Source organism: Mus caroli, unplaced genomic scaffold, assembly GCF_900094665.2.
Source record: "Mus caroli unplaced genomic scaffold, CAROLI_EIJ_v1.1 scaffold_17497_1, whole genome shotgun sequence".
Taxonomy (NCBI): Eukaryota; Metazoa; Chordata; class Mammalia; order Rodentia; family Muridae; genus Mus; species Mus caroli.
Genome location: NW_018388834.1, coordinates 1 through 20,358, shown reverse-complemented (window position 1 = coordinate 20,358; position 20,358 = coordinate 1). Strand labels below are relative to the sequence as shown.

Below are 20,358 nucleotides of genomic sequence, written 5' to 3'. Positions count from 1 at the left end.
TTAATAAAGACAGAAACACTGATGAAAATCTATATGCTACTGAAAATGAATATTTCTGTAAGTCTAAAACCTTATGGAAACCTTATGAATAAAGTGTGTTATGCCTAGGACTGTGTTATCAATGCTTGAAGGTAAGACAGAGAAGTTGTATCATGCAGTCAAGAACAAACATCATTTAGCAGACACACAAGCTTGAAACATCCTTGGCTTAACTACATATCAGCTCTGGAGAAATCAGGAGCCTTAAACAGTGATAGAGTGGGAGGAAATCTCCTTTACATTGGGAGATACTGGCACATTATGGAGCTTTATAGAAATGGCTATTTCTACCAATAGGAAATTGCTACAGGAAATTTCTCCATGTTGTAACTGAACTTGGCTGGGTTCTAATCATGAATCTCAAGCTTATATCAGGCACCAATCCTTAATAAGGCAATTAAAAGAACTGAAAAATGCAGGTAAGCAGAAAGCTATTTATTCAGAGTAGAGAGTAGGGGTAGAAGTAATGCACATATTTGCCTTTCTTCTTTGATTCTTCAAGGGCCATGATTTACATCTTCTTCCTTGATTGTCTGAAGCCTGACTTCAAGGTGCTAAATTGAGATAAACCTTTAAATAGAAAACCAATGATAAGTAGATCTAATAAGTCTCAACCAAGATATAAATCCACTTACCCAAATCCATCATTGTCTGGGTTCAATCCCATCCTATAGTGTCATGCAATAAGGTGAAATCTCTTTCCAAAGAGATAGTTCTCCTTTGACTAGGGTATCTTCCTTCTTTCATTATGAAATCCTGGGGAGATTCCCTTTTTATATGGGAGTTCATTGTTTCAACAATCTAATGCACTGATAGATACGAATAGCTCTTACATTGTCTTCCTTTATGCCAAGCAGGCTATAATTTGCAAAAATTGTTAGGTACAACAAGGATATAAGATGAATTTCTGCAAAGATTATTTTTTGAGAGCACAGAAAGGCCTTAGACCAATATCTTAGAGCTGTGGGGTTCCATTTTGATTAAATATAAACGTTACAAATTGGCTTGAAACTGGTGAATTCATGAACAAAAGGAAACCTGTGTGTGAATCTTGTTGGGGACAGCACTAGCCAGAGGGTACATGTGAGTGTAAGGTTTCTTTACTGTGTAAACTTAGAAACAACCAAAACTTTGCAACAGTGTCAAATATCATGATTAGAGACTATTTAGAAGAATTATAACCTGGCCTACATGAACAGTGAAGCACAAAGGGACAGGACCAAGTGCAGTGTGCAAGAGGCTTTCTTTCATCCTCTTCCTAAGAACGCAGGAATCACAAAGAAAGTTGCATCAAATATTTTCAGATTATATAGTCTAATAGTTTTAATATTTTCAGATTATATAGTCTAATCATGTCTAGAGTTTTAGATCATGTCACTGGATCACAGGAGTCATCTTGAGTCAGTGTGGCAATATGAGGTATAGGTACATATGACAAAGCCATTAAACAGCACAGTTTGTGTTATTTCCTTCTTGGGAGGACTGTTAGCCACATTATGATGATGTCATCAAACATGAAGCAGAGGAACAATCAAGACTTTGGGAGCTGGCAGCCTTATCCTTCTACACTGTAGCCTATGAGTAGTCAATATAGAGTTGGAAGATGCTTTTCTTTCTGTCTCTTGGCTTACTACACACACCAAAACCACAGAAGTCAAGATACATAGAGAAACACAAGGGGGACTCCTTGACTCTCTCTCTCTCTCTCTCTCTCTCTCTCTCTCTCTCTCTCTCTCTCTCTCTCTCTGTGTGTGTGTGTGTGTGTGTGTGTGTGTGTGTGTGTAGGAAAGGATTTTTCTTCTGATTTCTATACCAGGAACAAGGAAAGGCAGAAATTGAGGTGGGGATGTAAGGGGATTGGTGAACTGGGCAGTGTGGGAACATACCTTCCTGAATGAAGAGACAGGGGATGAGTGGCAGGAAAGGAGTAATAATAGTAGAAATGTGAATGAAAATGGGAGTTAAAATGACTTCCAAGCCTCCAAGGAGCAAGATCTAAATGACTACAATGAGGAGTGTCACTCTCAGAACTGCTACATACAACATCCCTAGGATGCTCATGCAGTTGTCTTTCCAAGTGGATGAGGAATACATCAGAGAAATGGGGCAACATTCATAGCCTCCAGGTTGAGTAGGGTGTGGGCTTTGTCAGACATACTAGAACTCTACATATAAATTTTAATCTCTGAAAAGGTTCTAAGACATCCAGTTCATAAACATATCCATCTATCTCACACCATCCATTCATCAACCAATCTACCACCACCATTTGTCCATTCATTACTAATTTCTTTTTTCATTTATCATAAAAGTATTGCTTTAGCTGCACACTAGACCCTGTGTTTTGTAGGATCTTGATGGAGGGATAAGGCAAAACCTTCTCCCTATGATTCAAGAGGAGTGAATCCACCACACTAAGAAATCTATGATCTGAAGCCCAAAGCATTGTAGTAGGAGAATTAGGGTAGAGGTGGCATTCAGAATTAAATAAGGCTTCATTACAATGTCAAAAGTGACTGTCAATTTCTTGCTTCCACCACCTGGACCAGACTCTCCCTGTGAGACACTGATGCCTAAGGAGAAAATTTCTGAACCCATGCACTCCTGATCCACATATACTTTATAAGGCCTCATCGGGTAGGTAAGTTGGACATGTGCTAATACACTGTCATCGTGTACTTCTGATATGCTACCCATAGGATGTGTAACCTTTATTCAACGAGTGTCCTTACTGTCTGTGAGATTCCCTACAGTAATACACATGGTAACTTATCATTTTCCTGTCTATAAGTGAAATTCAAATATTATAAATGTCCTAAACTTGAGACTGAAGAGCTGTTAAAATCAGGAATGCATGTTATTATTTGCCTAAAGAAGACAATTCCCTCAATAGAAGAATTGGTACAGAAAATGTGGTACATTTATACAATGAAGTACTACTCAGCTATTTAAAACAATGAATTTATGAAATCCATAGGCAAATGGATAGAACTGGAGTATATCATCCTGAGTAAGGTAACCTAATCACAAAAGAACACACTGATAAGTGGATATTACCCCAAAAGCCCAGAAGCTTGGAATAACCAAGATACAATTTACAAACCACATGAAACTAAAGAAGGAAGGCCATAATGTAGATACTTCTATCCATCTTAGAAGGGGGGAACAAAACAGCAATGGAAAGTGTTACAGAGAAAGTGAGGAGTGGAGACTGAAGAAATGACCATCTAGAGACTGCCTCATCTGGGGATCCATCCCATTTACAATCACCAAACCCATACGCTGTTGTGGATGCCAACAAGTGCATGATGATAGGAGCCTGATATAGCTCTTTCCTGAGAGGCTCTGCCAGTGCCTTACAAATACAGAGGCAGATGCTCACAGTCATCCATTACACTGAGCATAACATCCCCAGTGAAGGAGCTAGAGAAAGGATCCAAGAAGCTGAAGGGGTTTGCAGCCCCATAGGAGGAACAATAATATGAACTAATCAGTACCTCCAGAGCTCCCCGGGACTAAACCACCAACCAAAGAGCACACCTGGTGGGACTCATAGCTCCAGTTGCATATGCAGTGGAGGATGGCCTAATTGGACATCAATGGGAGGAGAGGCCCTTTGTACTAGGAAGGCTGTATGCCATAATGTGGGGGGATGCCAGGGCCAGAAATTGAGAATGGGTGGGTTGATGAGTAAGAGGATGGGGGGAGAGGATGGGGGAGGGCTTTTCAGAGGAGAAACCAGGAAAGGGGATAACATTTGAAACCTAAATAAAGGAAATATCCAATAAAAAAGAAGGGAATTCCCTAGGCTGAACTCCTAAGGACAAGAAGTTTCCAAAAAGATGTATTTTTCTTTGGGGATACAAACTTTCCTATAAAGTCTCAGGCATATCAGGACAGACAGTATGTTGTATGGCCACCCTTGCCGAATCTCAGGAAAAGGAGATGCCCACAAGACCTAGCCTAATCATGATTGCCATGACAGATACTGGGTTATTCCACATGATCCAAGACCTGGTTGCAGAGTGACACATTGCTTCAGTCAGCTCTACCAGGTACTCAAATTCAAGCAATGCCACAAAGCTTGCTTAGTGACATACTCAGCGTGAGGGCCCAGAGAGTCTGAGCTGAGTTTGGCATCATTGGACTGAGTTACCATACTACTGTCTACAGGTTCCATTAAGGTCAAAGTTTCTGATGTATTTTGGTTTACCCCCATGATGTGTGTCTTTTACTAAATGCCCAAATGCAAGTGAGAGTACATAGTAAAGAGGAAAGGAAGGTACAGTACAATCCTCATTGTCTTAGGTATACAGAGAAGAATAAACCCCACCTTCACCCAGGAGTCACAAAGAGTCACTTACTATTTACTTGGAGGTCAATAATGGCCCATTCTGATATCAAATCAACAGATACAGTTCGTAGGGTATAAAGCCCTGCGTCTTTCTTCTTGACATTGAAGAGAAGCAAGGACCCATCATTGCGTACTTTCACTCTGTCATAATATGCATACCCCAGAGTGGTTGAATTGGTGAGGAATGAATGGCTTGCTATCTTCAAATGTTCAAGTGGAAGTACTCCTTTGTGCCAGGCAAAGACTTGAAGCTTCTTTGGCAGATTAAAAACCCACAGAAAAATATTGACGTTTTCTTCAACCCTAAGTGGCACCAACTGAATTGTGAGTTTAGAAGGGGTAAGATGCTTCTTGTAGCCTAATAGTGGGCCTAGATGGAAAAAAAGAAGAAATAGAAAGAAATCCTCAAAAGTGGTTCTCCTGCATTTGGTGGAAAGAAATATCTCTGATTCATGAGCAGGTCTGTCCATCAGTCCTCCTTGTTGTGTGTGTGAGGGTGTGTCTATCCTACTTAATGGGATAGACACACACATTCATGCCTTCAGTGTCCATGAACTTCTGTATGGGACATTCCCATCATCTGTCTGCATGACTCACCATTCAGTGCCTTCAGATCTGGCCTCAGACCCACAGTGTGTGGAAAAGAGTGCCTCCACAAGTATCTTCATCAATAGAAATTGGATCTACACACTGAAATATTTTGCATTAGACCTGTTATGGTGCATTCTCAATGTCCTTGTTCGTGTATGTCCATTGCCACCCAGTAGAAGACTTTTTGGCCTGGGATTAGTGTGATAATCTTGGAAGACCCAACACTTAGAAAGGTCTCAATGGATAAATGAATGAATTGATAGATGGATGTGTATTCCAGGTCACTGTGTGTCCATGAATTAAGTTACCAGATTCTCAGATTCTAAGCTAATAAAAGTTTTATACCACAATACGATTGTTTTTCATTGACTCTTTTGTTAGGGAAGGGAACATGCACTCAAGTATGTATCAGTGTATGGCTTAGTGGGTGCATGCCACAGTATCTATGTGTAGGCCAGAGAGCAGTTTCTGTGACTGAGTTCTCTCCTTCTACCATTTGGGATAAGAAGATTGAACTCAGGTCATCAGGGATGACAGCAAATACCCATTTCCACTGAGTCATCTCATAATTTGCTTTTCATTTGAAGCATCATATTGTCATAGGGAGGGACATTAGTCTTCAGAGTATACTTGCCAAGATAATTATTGAACTTGGTAAATGAACAATGCAACTTTAATCTCCTCATCTTACCATTTCATGTTCACTAGAGCTTTTAGATTCTGAGGTGCTTGTCTACCTTGCGTTGTTTTCTCATCTTATGTTGCAAACAAAAACTCTGAGTCTCATCTGAAGCCATTGTCCTCTCCTAGAGACTCTAGACACTTGCTCAGCTAACCTCCTCCCACACAGGGATAGGGACTGATGTAGGCATGTGTAGCAGGATTTCCTGCCACCTTGTGTACATTTGCTTGGAGATTAAGGAGGCATCACCACAGCCTCTGGTGTCTGCTCTGTCCTCCCTCCTTTAAGAACACCTCTTCCTCCAACAGTGCTCCTGAGCTGTGTTGCTCTGATATCAGCCCTGCTGTCCCCCCTCACTCTGAGCTGAGTCGGGCACAGAGGTCTGGATCCAAGATCATGGAAAATCCTCTAGTTTCCTCATTTCTTCCTCAACTCAGGTGTAGGTTCATGGTGAGAGGCCTAAGGGTCTGGATTGAGGCTGACATCATTGTCTGAATTACTCAGTACAAGTCCACCTCTCTGCATGTGCAGTCAAGTGAGGGATTCTGGTCTATGAAAGTTTGTCTCCAAAATGTGTGTCCTGTACAAGATCCTCCTACAACAACATAGAGACACAATGCAGAGGGAAGGTAGATCCAGTTCAGGTTCAACACTCCTCTGAATGTACAATGGTCCAAACCCACCCAACAACAGAGTTCACAAAAAATTGACTTACGGTGTACAAAGAATTCTGCACGTATTATTTCAGGTCTTGAGGTTGAATCAATTGTTCGTAGAGTGTAGTATCCTGAGTCTTTTTTGGTAACACTCTTGATCAACAGAGATCCATTGTTGAGTACTGTTTCTCTACCACTGTGTGCAAGTCCCACTACAGTAAAATTGGTAGCTATCACATGACTTGCAATTTCACAACACTTGAACGGTGCAACTCCTGAGTACCAGGAAAAGGCTTTAACATTCTTTGGCAGGTTATGCACAAACAGAAGAACGTTTTCCCCTTCAACAGCAATGGGAGGCACTGATTTAATGGTGAGCTGAGAAGTAGTGGGATGCAGCCAGCATGTTAAAAGGGAGACTAGAAGGGAGGAGAGAAAATCCATGAACATTGGGACCTCTGCATTTGATGAAATAATGAGGTCTGTGTCCTGAGTAGACGGCTCATGACACAGCCTAAGTTGGCATGTGAGAGTGGCACCTTTGTATTTGGAAGGGTTGGGTAACATAACCTTCACTACACCATCAGTGGCCCTGAACCTTTTCCATTCTGTGTATGGAACTCTCTTTTCTGTTAAGGATTCCACACATTGCCCTCAGCCTCCTGCCTTTATTCAGAGTACTTGGGCTGAGATGATGTCTCCTGTTACCTCTTACTCTAGAGATCTTCACTTGATTTTTTTTCTGTGTTCTCTCTTTGGTCTGAGTTCTCTGATTCTACTTCAATAATGTCTTTCTGGTCTAATCTACTATCCCATAGTCTAGGGCTTTATTAGAACCAAGATAAGCCTAACATCTTTGGAATGTCCAGAACTGATAAAGGCTTGAATACCTTTGGATGAGTGGGAGAATGCATGTGTCAGGGATATGCCTATCCAGGAGTACATTTGCAAAATGCTAAAATTGAAACTATTGACACCTTTAGTACAGGAGTTTGGTATAGTTTGTATGTGTGGGGAAGGTGAATGCTTATATAAATGTGCACTTGTGTGCATTTGTGTATGGGTGAATGTATACACAGCATATACATAGAAATCACACTCCTTGCATGTGTTGGTAATTGAGTTGCTGTCTTAGGATTGGTAGCCAGCAGCATGACCATTAAGTCATTGCAATGGCTCTTTGTACTTTGTTTTTTAATTGGACAAACACTCTCATGGTTGGGGACATCAGTCCTTAGAATACAGTTGTCCATGTGATTGAGTTGGAAAAGAAAACAATGGTGCTATTTCTCCATTGTACTATCTTGTGTCTCTTCCTGCTGCAGAGTTCCTGCCCCTGTCTGTGTCCTCTTTCCAAAACCATGATTCTATTCCCAGGTTCTTGTATTCTTCAGAGACTTAAGCAGGACTCTGTGCTCCCCTTCTCCCACTCATTGCCCAAGAGTAGCCTCCTCACCTGTGAACAGAAGCCCCCGCCAAGAGGTGCAGTCTTTACAGGAAAGTGCAGCAGAGTCCATCATGACCTCTGCCGCCTGCCACCTGCTCTGTGTACATCTGTGAAAAGCTTCAGCTCCAGTGCTGTTTCCACACTCAACTCTCCTGTCAGTTCCGCTGTCCTTCCTCCCTTTTATCTCAGTCTCCTCCCAGGTAGGAGCCCCTCCTAGAATTATATGGCCTGGGGACATTTCCTATGTACAAAACACATCAGTTCATTTTCCCCTATCTCCTGTTCTCTACACTTTTCTCCTTTGCTCTCATAAGGTCTCAGTCCACCAGACTGCACCCTGAGCGATAAAGCAGATAAATCTCCTCAGGCCCTCATTTGACCTTATATGGAGATATGGTGCTGTGTGATTTGCATACAACCAGAAAACCATGTAGGATACAAATGAATATGCTTTACATGCTTCCCAGGAAACTGATTGTTTTAACCTTCTGATGCTATGATAAACAACTTGAACAAAAGCAGCTTAAGAGAGCAATGCACTTTCAGGTCAGTAACAGAGGTCAAGTCCATCATTGAGGGAAGTCAAGGTACAGATAGAAGACAAGAATCTGGAGTGAAGAACTGAGGAGGAGAGCTGTTGAATTGGTCATTCACTGGGACACTTTTTAAAAATGTCCTTCTCTGTGTTTCTCTGCCTTTCTCTTTCTGTCTGTTTTTGTCTCTCTCATCTCTCTCTGACTCTCTCTCTCTCTCTCTCTCTCTCTCTCTCTCTCTCTCTTGCTCCACTATATTTCTGAGACAATACACAACCACCTGCATAGGAATACACCATTCACAGTGGCCTCTGCCCTCCTACTTCAATTAAGGCACTCAAGAGATTAATCCACAGATTCTTTCATTGTGATCTATGAAAGACACTAACTCAACTGAGTCCCTTCTAGCTCTACTCCTGTGACTTCAGGGTGGATGCATTTCACAGTAAATGCTAACTACCACTGAAGGCTCCCTGCTATCTAAGGAAGTGCTCACTACTGTTGTCTGTGACCATCACTTGTGCTCCTGTCCACATCCTCAGCCAGCTTGACCTTCAGAGACAGAACTCAGTTCAGAAGCAGCCCACCCGGTTGTTCACTTTCCCACTTCCCTGATTCTCAAGAACAGAACCCTTGGTGTCAATCAGTGACATTTTAATTCATGAGAAATGTAATGAAATTAGTAACATGGTCTATTCTGACTCAGGACAGGCTTGCTTGGCACCTTCTCTTCTCCTTTCAGTCAAAATGGCATCAGAGGTGAGTCAGTCACCAAGAGAAACAGGAACAGACATAAGATCAGAGCTCTGAGCTGCTTTTTGTCCCAAAACAACTGTACATTTTCATCTGTCATTTGACTGCCTATGATCAGGTTTAAAAGCAGTGGGTATTCCTCCCAGATCAAGAAGTTCTAAAAGGAAATGCAGGAGGCAGAAAGACATGGCTTACAGACAGAAAGAAATCTACTTGCTTTCTCATGGTCTCTACCTTCCCCTATAATGTTCATCTGACTGCCTGAGATATTCTGTAACTCCCTACATCAGACTGAATCTGGAAGAATCAGAGAGACAACACAGAGGACAACTGAAGGCTACAACAGGAGTCTCAGGAGAAGACTGAGCCTTGATTGCACCCACACATACTAGAAATTATTTTTTTTCATCTTATCAGAAAACCAAGACTCTACCTCTCTAGCTTAGTGCAAATCTACTCAGCAGAAGATATAGTTTTGTAACGTATAGTCCTATTGATGCTGATGGTAGAGCTATGGAGGAGGTAGGCATGAGATCCCTGCTATTAATAATTATGTACAAGTAAACATGTTTTCATAAGGATCCTGGAGATCACTATCAATAAGCCTAGATGGGTGAGGGTAGGCAGGAATTCCTGGCTAGAATTGAGTTTAAGATGTTATTAATGGGGCACTAGGGCCTGTCATGCAAACAGGACAAAGCTACTTCTAAAACCACTTTTGATATCAAAAGAGGGCAGGAGAATAGCCTGTTAGAGAGCAAGCCAGTCTCTCTCTGTGGTAGGATACAACCACATATGGATCCCAATTAGAGGGTACAGTGTAGCTTAGAGGGAATGTGTTTGGATACCGTACACATGACCCTGGAAGCACACACAGAATAGACAAACTTTATTCTCACGTGTTTACTAAGACTGAGTCTGAGATACCTATATTCCTACCATAACTAGACATAGCCTGATTCTACAGTGAACAGGAATGGATCCTCAATACCATTCCTGACGCAACCCTGGGCTGGAAAGATTTGGCTTGGGAGAAGATAGGTTGTCAATATCAACCTAGGTGTCCATGTGGGTGCCTTAATTCGTGAATTCAAGAGGAACTGGGTGTTCATGGTCTGCTCTTGTGTTTAGGTGGTTAAAATCAAAAGGAATAAAATTAACTCTAAGCTATCATTTCAGTTGGTTCTGTCATTTCTGCGAGCACTCACTGGTTTCCAGTTTCAACACTGATAATGTCCTAAGTCATTAATTGTGGTAATGGATGAAGTAGACATTGCTTTAGATCATGTGAGAGGCTCTGATGATTTTTACTGTCATATGCATGTTGAATAAAAAAGGCTCATTGGGAGGGAGGAAAAGGGATGAAGGGTATGGTGGAGGGAAAACTACTAGGGGAGCAAAGGGGGCTTTTGTAGTGCTGGTACTATAACTGAATAAAAATCAATGATAATAACACTGCTCAGGCAACTAGTCTTATGATTGTATAAATGAAGATGGTTGGAGGTGTTCAGGACCACTTACTTGAACATCAAAAAAAAAAAAAAAAAAAAAAGAGGGTCAGGCTCACAGGTTAGTGTACCCTTCCTTCAAGTAGAGTTGTCACATGTTGGTCTGTATAGCAGTACTTTGAAGGCAGCACAGACAGAAGATGGACCTTTGTGGGATCTCTGATCCTTGAAAAAGCCTCTTTCAGCTAGTGATGTTTCTGTTAACTCCACCCCCAATAAATGCCCTTAGAAGACTAGACAGAAGTGACTAAGGCAGATGAAGGAGGACCTGAGTTCTACAATATGATGACCCCATGTGCTGCTTGGGAGAAACAGTCCATGTCACATGTAAGCTGAGCATCAGTGTTTTATTTTATAGACCTTGGAGCTGAAGGCAAAGCTCCATTGACATTCGTTATCCTTCCTGACACACTGCATGTCTGGAGCAAGAGAATTCCGTGTCCTTCCAGCTGCACTGATCTCCAGTCTGTACTTAGGACAGCAACTTCCAAGATTTTAATGTTAAAGGCTCTCTTGCAGGTGGGACTGACAAAACCTTCCCTTTAAATCTCGTGAGCAGCACCCACACCTGTCCTCACGGCTTTATGTGTGTACAGAAATCCCAAATGAGACTAGAATTCAGGTAACTATTCAGAATGGGTCATAACAAACATCAGGTGTTTAAAATTAGTGAGTTTCTGAGTGAAGAGAGCCCTATGTTAAATGAAAGATATACTGGGAGGGGCAAAGCAAAGACAAGTCATTTATGTTGAAGAAGTGACAATAGCACACAAGAAAACAATTATTTACAGTCTAGTATATAGAATAATGCAGAAAATCCCCAGAATAATGTGTTTAGTTTTGGAGTCAAATCTAACTGTCCCTTTGATTTTGGATCCTGAACAAGGTAACCTCTCAATCTTTGGATGACCAAGATTAACATCAGCTTCTCCATGCTCCACAGACAGCTGAGAACACCTCCAGGGTAGAGACAGGAGATATGTGACTACAGATAGATGACTCATGCTCACATCTGCTTCCCATGCTCTGTGTGAGCCTGAGCAGAGCAAGCCCAGTGTTATGTTCAGGATTTATTGGAAAAGACACAACTAAGCCTTTTTGTTTACATTCCAGGAGGAGTGACAGTGGCACACCAGATAACATATAATTTCATGTGTAGGATGTAGGATGGAGAGTCCTGGAGTTCTGCAGAAATTCTCCAAAGGCAGGAGTTCTTTTTGTATATCAGTTTCCCAGGTAGAAGACACATAGTTAGTGAATGTTGAAATCTCTATATGTCACCTTTAATATGAACAAGACCTAAGCTTGGTTCTGGACAGCTTTCTAGATGAGCAGCATCCATTACTATTTGCCTGAAGAAGAGACTGCATTAGACTTAACCACTGAAGACAATGCGGTGTCAGGAGTTTGTATTTCTTCTGTTTCTCCTTTGGGAATCTTGAATATTTTGTGAAGTCTCATAAGCCATCAGTGCAACTGACCAATGACATGTGCTCCTTTTGATGAGACTCAGAAGTACATGCCCTGATGATCTTACTTGAGGCACTTATGGAAGTGCACTGTATGACTCCATGAACTAGGAGATTCAGACAGCTAATAAATCAGTATATTCAGTTAGCTCCAACAGATCATGTTATACTCCTGCCCACATTCTCCCAGAGTAACTTGAACTCAGAAGTCTGGGATTCTGATCAGGAGCCAGGACGTCCTAGTGGTCTCCCTTTTCATATGACTTGGTATTTCCCTCAGCCAAACTATACTTGAAACCCAAAGAATTTTATTGGTCCATCTTTATGGTGACAGACATAAAAATCTAGGCTTATTCTAATTCTTTGGCTGAGTTATACCACTGCACATCCTCCTGTCACTAGGACAAATTCAGAAAAAAAATTATGATGTTAAAATTTTCCTATACGAATGTGTCCTCACTAAACACTCAAACCCAGTGTGGACATAAAAAATGACAGGTAGTAAGCAAATCTAAATATGTCTCCCTTGTTTTACTAAGTAGAAACCCCACATGTAACACCCAGAGATCAATAAGAGCCATTGATTGTTTACATGGTGAAATGCATGTGATTCTTTGGTTTCTACTACAGAATCCACATTTGTATGGTTAAAAACTTCTGTTCTCATCAGGGTGGCATTCTGAAACATTAGGCACCCTTTGGTGTACATTGTCTCTTTGACACTGTCCATAGGCTCCAGAACACTAACTGATGGCTATTAGAAAATGTGCAAGTTCATTTCTGTCAACTGCACTTTTCCCTTTGAATCAGTAAAAGTCTACAATATTCTCTGGTTGAGAGGACTGGAGACTCTTTCAAAGGGCATGGGTTCCCACTGCCTGTAACTACAGTCCTAGGAAACCTGGACTCTTTTCTAAGCTCTGCTGGCACTACATACCATTAGCACAAAAGAACACATGCAGGCATCACACCCATAAGTGTAAATAAACCTTTAAACATTTCTTTTAAAAAATAAAATGAAGGTTAATCTAGAAAGAGAGTGGAATCTTGAAGACCTGTGAATTTGGTTAAGGAGTAGGGGCCTAGGTCCATTGCAATTTTGTTCATTTCTCTGCCTTCATATTTGCATCTGGGTGCATCTATAGTACTGGACAAAGGCTACATGATGTGACCTCTTTTCAATCAGTGATTCTGAATATATCCTTTACTTTGTATTGAAATATGTTCTCAGGTTTCTGAATAGACTACACCTGGTGGCAAATCAGATCTTTGCTCACTCACAAATACTCACTCAAGAGTATTTATAGGGTACAGGGATGCCTACCATAACTCCTCTTCTAGAATCCCTGCCTCATTTTATTTTTTGGGGTTTTTGTTGTTGTTGTTGTTTGTTTTGTTTTGTTTTGTTTTGTTGGGTTTTTGTTTTGTTTTGTTTTGTTTTCGAGACAGGGTTTCCCTGTATAGCCCTGGCTGTCCTGAAACTCACTTTGTAGATCAGGCTGGCTTCAAACTCATATATTCACCTGCCTCTGCCTCCCAAGTGCTGGGATTATAGGTGTGCACTGCCACCGCCCGACCCTCATCTCATTTTTATTAGATATTTTCTTTATTTGCATTTTAAATGTTACCCCTCTCCTGGTTTCTCCTCCAAAAATCACATAAACAATCTCCCTCCTTGCTCACCAACCTACCCACTCCTGCTTCTCTGTCCTGGCATTCCCCTACACAGGGGCATTAGGCCTTCATAGGGCCCAGGGTCTCTCTTTCAGTTAACATTATTAGATATGTATTATTCCATTGTGTGTGTGCTTCAGTAGCATGTGAATTCAAGACCTCTGGGGACAGGGAACTATGTGGAATTTCTTGGACCTGGACATAGTTGAGGTTTCAAATTCTCCTAAGATAGTTGCTGGAAACTAAACTCGACTTGTTGGAGGACTACAAGTACTCATAACTATTGAGCCATCTCTCTAGCCCTTCTGTCTCATTTCTGTACTCTGTCACCTTTGTGGTTCCAGTCAGTCCTTGACTTTACCTTCTCGATGACAATTGTTCTACAATTCATTGTAATTAGAGGTTTTTGAAGACAGAAATTTGCCTGCCTTTCTGGGAAGATCTTGTTCCTGGAAAATTATCAGATGTATGGGTGAATGAATGAGTGAATGAATGAATGAATGAATGAGTATACCAATTCACTGCCTTTAGAGACAGGTCAGGGTTTAGTTTAGTGGGAGTTTGATTAGCTGCCATACACAATGCCCTGGCAGCACACACCAAAAAGAGTGAACTATACTGTCATATGTTCACTAAGACTGAGTCTGAGATGCTCTTATTCCTCCATCACTGGTTCTATTGCAAACACTAATGGCCCCTCATCATCATTCCTGTTGCAATACAGAAAAAAAAATTTGTCTTGAGATATCAAAGGCTGCCAATTTCAACCTACCTGTGACTGTAAGAGCTTTGGGCCATGAACCCAAGACATGTTCATGGTACATAAATTGGGAATTCATGGTCTACTCTTTGCATGTAGGTAGTTACATTCATGAAGGTACCAAATTATCTCTCAGCTAACACTGTTTGGTTCTGTCATTTCTGTTGGCACTCTCTGTGTTCCAGTTTCAATACTCATAAAATTCTAAGTCATTCATTGTGACACTGAGTAAATTGAGAGTGATGTTCACAGTCTATAAGATACAAACAACCTGTGCATATGAGAGGTTTTGATGATTTGATTATGATAAAGAGTTTTTATATTGACTTTTAGGTTCACAATTTAATGTTACCCTTTGTTGAAGTTGGCGCATGCTTTGAAGAACTTGGATAAAAGAGCTGTGTAGGCAACAGGGAGATGATGTTACCCTGGGTTCCTATGATATTTGCAAAGTCCTCTTTTATCTAGGGTTGCTCTCTCTTCCCTCCATACCCAATATATTCTCTTGGGAAACTAGACAGAAGGCGTGTCAGGCAGATGAAGGAGGAGCTAATTTTCCAGAGATGAAGGGCCTCCTGTGCTGGATGAGACAATAAGTCTTTGTCACATGTAAACTGAGCAGCAAAGATGTATGGCACAGACATGGAATTTGAAGTTGATGTTCCATTGTCTCTCAATTCCTGTGGCACTACAATTCTGTGTCCCTCTAGCTTCACTGATCATTGATTAGCCAGGTTCAGTACCCTGCAAAGTTTTACTGATCAAAGCGGTCTTCCCATTAAGCTTCCTGAGCAGCACCTATAGACTGTCAACAGAATTTGATGTGTGAACAGAATTTTCACACATCAGATCTGGTGCATGACTGGAATTCAGCCAACTATGCAGGTTGGAACAACCTTTCCAAGTGTCTGATGGTGACTGACATGAGACACAGGACCCCAAGGCAAAGGATGAAGCTCAGGGGATAAGTCTCAGAATGATCTAGGAGAATGAAGGGTAAGGGCTACATGAAAACTTAAAACAGAATCACTATTTTACCACTGTCCTATAATGCCTTTTCTCAAAAAGGTAAGCACCATGAGACATATTTTTGGAAATGCAGATCGGTGTATATGTCTTTAAATTTTTTGTGTTTAGTTATTTTGATTATATGTTTATGTCTACACCATATGCACGCCTGATGCCCACAAAAGTCATTTCAAACTGGATCCTGAAGAACTGGATTTACAGATTTTCATAAGCTGCCATGGGAGTGCTAGAAAGTCAACTTGGATCTTTTACAAGAGCGTCCTGTGATCTTAAACATATAAACAGATCTCCAGCATTCCTAGGCAGTTGCTTTCAGAGGCAGATCTGACTGGTAGAAAATAGAGAATAACAAGTTGATGGAATTATGACTGGAAGATGTAACCCCCCAGCCTGAAACAGAGTGATCCGGACTTTGACCTTGCTGCCACTAAGAATTAGACCACCTAGGATGGAGCCTTCCTGCCTAGATGGCTCTATTGTTCTGCCACCTGCCACTGCTCCTCCAAGACACTGCTACCTGCTGAGAGGCCTCTGAGCTATTCTGGTGACTACACTCTATCTTGCATGTTATAGTCACCTGCAACTGGTTCCAGGCTCCAAGAATGGATTGGTGGGAATGCCCCCCCCCCATTTATAAGCACAGATTGCCATTAAACATTTGAGCCTTGATCAGGAACCTTGACTTGGCATCCATTTTTCTCTCGACTGCCTAGTTTCTGTCTTTTCAGCCCCAGTTTGCCTCCCAGGAGTAACCCCGGTCCATGTGAGCTTGAAACAGAAAGAAATGGGTGTTATAACTAGATCTAGGTTAGGCATTTCAGATGATCTCCATATGACAGCATTGTTTCTAATATCCAATATCTAAGGCCAATACCTGTGAGAATTATTTCTCTGAACAGCACAATTTGGCATAATGGAAGAAAGATGCTGAAGTTGTTTGAAATCAAGGAGTTTCTGAGTGGAGAGAGCCCTGTGTTATATGTAGAATCTACTAAACTGGACGATGAAGCAAAACAGGGTTATTTTACCTTCCATATTAGTGACAGTGGCACATCAGAAATCATTATTTCCTTTCCTATCTAGTACATGGAATTCTGCAGTAATTCTCCAGAGACCGGTGTCTTAATTCTGAAGTCAAATCTTAATGTCCATTTTTTTTTTCTTCTCGAACAAGATGTTCCCTTAAGCTATGGATTACCAAGATCAACATCAACTCCTCCCTGCTCCACAGACAGCTAAAAAGGACTTCAGGGTAGAAATCAGTAGATATGACTGTCACATGTGACTGTAGACAGATTTCTCATGCTTCACATCTGCTTCCCATGGTCTGTGTGAGCCAAAGCAGAGAGAGAGAGAGAGAGAGAGAGAGAGAGAGAGAGAGAGAGAGAGAGAGAGAGAGAGAGAGAGAGAGAGAGCACCCTGTACCAGACTCAGGATTTATTAGAAGGGACACAACAAAGCCTTCTCATTTACATTCCAGGAGAAGTGACAGTGGCACACTAGATAACACATGATTTCATCTGTAGTAGGTGTAATGGAAAGTCCTGGAATTCTGAAGAAATTTTCAAGGATAATCACCTTCCCAGATATTCATAGTTAGTGAATTTTACAATGTCTATAGGTTGAAATGTGAACAACACCTAACCTTTCCATAAAGACATCTGCCTAGATGAGCAGCATTTGTTCTTATTTGCCTGAAGAAGAGACAGCCTTAGCCTTAATCCCTGAAGACACTGAGATGTCAGGGGGTTCTATATCCTCTGTTCCTCCCCTTGGGAATCTTGTCTATTCTGTGAAGTGTTATAAGTGCATCAGAATAGTTGCCTGGTGAACTGGGCATGTGTGCAGCAGTGCTCTCCATGCCGACTCAGAAGATGCCCAGTGAGTGATGTAAACTAACTCTGTCTCTTTGTCAGGACTTCATCTCCCCTTTGACCTGCCCAAGTAAGATCAAAAGTTGGGCCAGTCATTGGACCTCCTTTCCTATAGTCTCATCTGCATTTTTGTCCTGGAAGTTCTTTTAGACAGGAGTAAATCTGGGTCAGGAAATTTAACCGTGGGTTAGTAATCCTGTCACTCCACTTTAGGTTCTGTCTATCTCCTGGAGGTAGACCCTTTGAAATTCCTTTCCCCAATGTTGAGCATTTTGGCTAAGGTCACCCCTAATGAGAGTGTCTTCTCTCTTGGGTCTCTGGTACTCTCTAGAGGTTCCCCCCACCTCTCACTCCCCAAGGTTACATACTTTCATTAATTCTCTTGGGCCTCTGGGCTTCTCTCTTATTCCCTCCTCTCCATATCTGATTCTGTTCTTTTTTTCCTCACCCTCCCCTCTCTTACCCAGGTCCCTCCTTCCTTCAGCCTGTTGTGATTGTTTTCTTCTACTTTCTAAGTGGTGTTGAAGCCTCCTCACTTGGGCATTTCTGTGTTACAATTATTACAGTCTGTAAGTTATATCCAAATATTCTTTACATTCTGGCTAATATCCATTTATCAGTGAGTAGATATCATGCATGTACTTTTGGGTCCGAGTTACCTCACTCAGGATGACTTTTTCTGGTTCTATCCATTTGCCTGCAAAATTCATCACCATCTTTATCAGGAGTTGAATAGTATTCGATTGTGTAAGTGAACCACATTTTCTGTATCCACTTTTCAGCTGAGGAACATCTGGATTGTTTCCAACTACTGGCTATTAAAAATATGCTGCTATGAACATGGTGGAACATATGTCCTTGTGGTATGGTGGGGTGTCTTTTGGGTACATGTCCAAGAATGTTATAGCTGAGTTGTCAGGTAAGACTATTTTCAATTTTCTGAGGAACTCACAGATTGATTTCCTGAGTGGTTGTAACAGTTTGCAACCCTACCAGCAATGGAGGCATGTTCCTCTTTTTCTATTTACATCTTCACCAGCATGTGCTGTCACTTTATATTTTGATCTTAGCCATTCTTATTGGTATGACTTGGAATCTCAAGGTCGTTTTGATTTGCATTTCTTTGATAAGTAAGGATTTTGAACTTTTCTTTAAGTGCTACACAGCCATTAGAGATTCTTCTGTTGTGAATTCTCTGTTTAGCTTAGTACCCTCTTTTTAAAATTGGCATATATGGTTTTTGGAGGTTAACTTCTTGAGTTATTTCTATATTTTGCATAGTAGTCTTTTGTCAAATGTAGGATTAGTGAAGATTTATTCCCAATTGTTAGGTTGCTATTTTATCCTATCGACAGTTTCCTTTTCCTTACAGAAGCTTTCCAATTTTATGAGATCCATTTGTTAATTTTTGATCTTACAGGCTGAGCAATTGGTGGCCTGTTCAGGAAATTTTTCCCTGTGCTGTGTTTGAGGTTCTTTCCTACTTTCTCTTTTATTAGATTCAGTGTATCTGGTTTTATGTGGAGGTCCTTATTCCCCTTGTATTGGAGTTATGTGCAAGATGACAAATACCTATTTTCATTCTCCTATATGCACACTACCAGTTAACACAGCACCATTTTTGAAGATGTTTCCTGTTTATACATTCTTTGTCAAAGATCAAGTGTCCATTGGTATATGGGTTTACTTCTGGGTCTTTGATTCTATTCCATTGAATGTTGTGTCTGTCTCTGTACCAATATCATGTGGTTTTGATCACTATTGCATTGGAGTGCAGTTGAGGTCAGGGATGATGATCCTCTTGAAAGTGCTTTTATTGCTTAGAATTGTTTTGTCTATCCTGGGATTTTTTTTCATTTTTTTATTGGGTATTTATTTCATTTACATTTCCAGTGCTATCCCAAAAGTCCCCCACACGCTCCCCCACCCACTCTCCTACCCACCCACTCCCACTTCTTGGCCCTGGTGTTCCCCTGTACTGAGGCATATAAAGTTTGCACGACCAATGGGCCTCTCTTTCCACTGATGGCCGACTAGGCCATCTTCTGATTCATGTGCAGCTAGAGACACGAGCTCCAGGGGGGTATTGGTTAGTTCATATTGTTGTTCCACCTATAGGAATGCAGATCCCTTCAGCTCCTTGAGTACTTTCCCTAGCTCCTCCATTGGGGGCCCTGTGATCCATCCACTAGCTGACTGTGAGCATCCATTTCTGTGTTTGCCAGGCCCTGGCAAGGTGAAGGATTCTTATTGGCCAACTGAATTCATTCATTAAGAAAACAAGTTATTGTAAGTAGATGTCCAAATCAAATTCTTTGTACAGATGGTCTAATTAACACTTATAAGGATGATTAAGAGAACAGAAAAACACATATTTTGTCTACAACAGTTGTTCAAGCACATATACTGTGCCTTGAATGTAGCAGGTGTTCAGTGGATATTTGTAGAATAATGTATACATGATTTATGGAAGATCTATCAAGATTTGGCTCTACTCCAATACTGGCTTCTGAGTAGGAATTGCATTTTAACCAGAGAGAACAAGAATGGGCAAAACGAGAGAATGAAAAATTAAGGGCACACTTGGAATCACAAGTGGTCCACTTTGCCTTGAAGAAGCAATACTGTGATCGTGTCTATGGAAGTCAGATCCTAGAGGGTCTTTAAAATCCTGCTGAGAAATTGAAATTTTGTCCTGAAAGCTCCCAGGAACCTATTCCATTTAAAACATAATAGAAACAATGCTTTTAAAAGAACTATAATATGTATCAATAAACAATGCTTTTAAAAGAACTATAATATGTATAAATGTGACGAGTGTTTTACTTCAACTCGATTATTACTTCAAACAAAAAGCAGGCAAGATGGTTATGGCAACAGGGAGACAAGCCATGAGGGAAGATATGCTTCAGGTCCCACGTGTTTTTTTGTTTTGTTTGTTTGTTTTTGTTTTATATATATATATATATATATATATATATATATATAT

The 20,358-nt window shown here is 41.0% G+C and overlaps 1 protein-coding gene across 1 annotated transcript; it reads right to left on the bottom strand.

The window, feature by feature from the left end:
• Positions 1-453: 453 nt before the first annotated feature.
• Positions 454-7,917, bottom strand: LOC110287811 (carcinoembryonic antigen-related cell adhesion molecule 3-like). Its single transcript, XM_021154335.1, has 4 exons — positions 7,779-7,917; positions 6,382-6,741; positions 4,404-4,763; positions 454-593 (listed from the first exon to the last, which is right to left on the bottom strand). The coding sequence occupies exons 1-4, from the start codon at positions 7,840-7,842 to the stop codon at positions 586-588; spliced, it is 792 nt and encodes a 263-aa protein (XP_021009994.1). The 5' UTR covers positions 7,843-7,917; the 3' UTR covers positions 454-585.
• Positions 7,918-20,358: the final 12,441 nt, after the last annotated feature.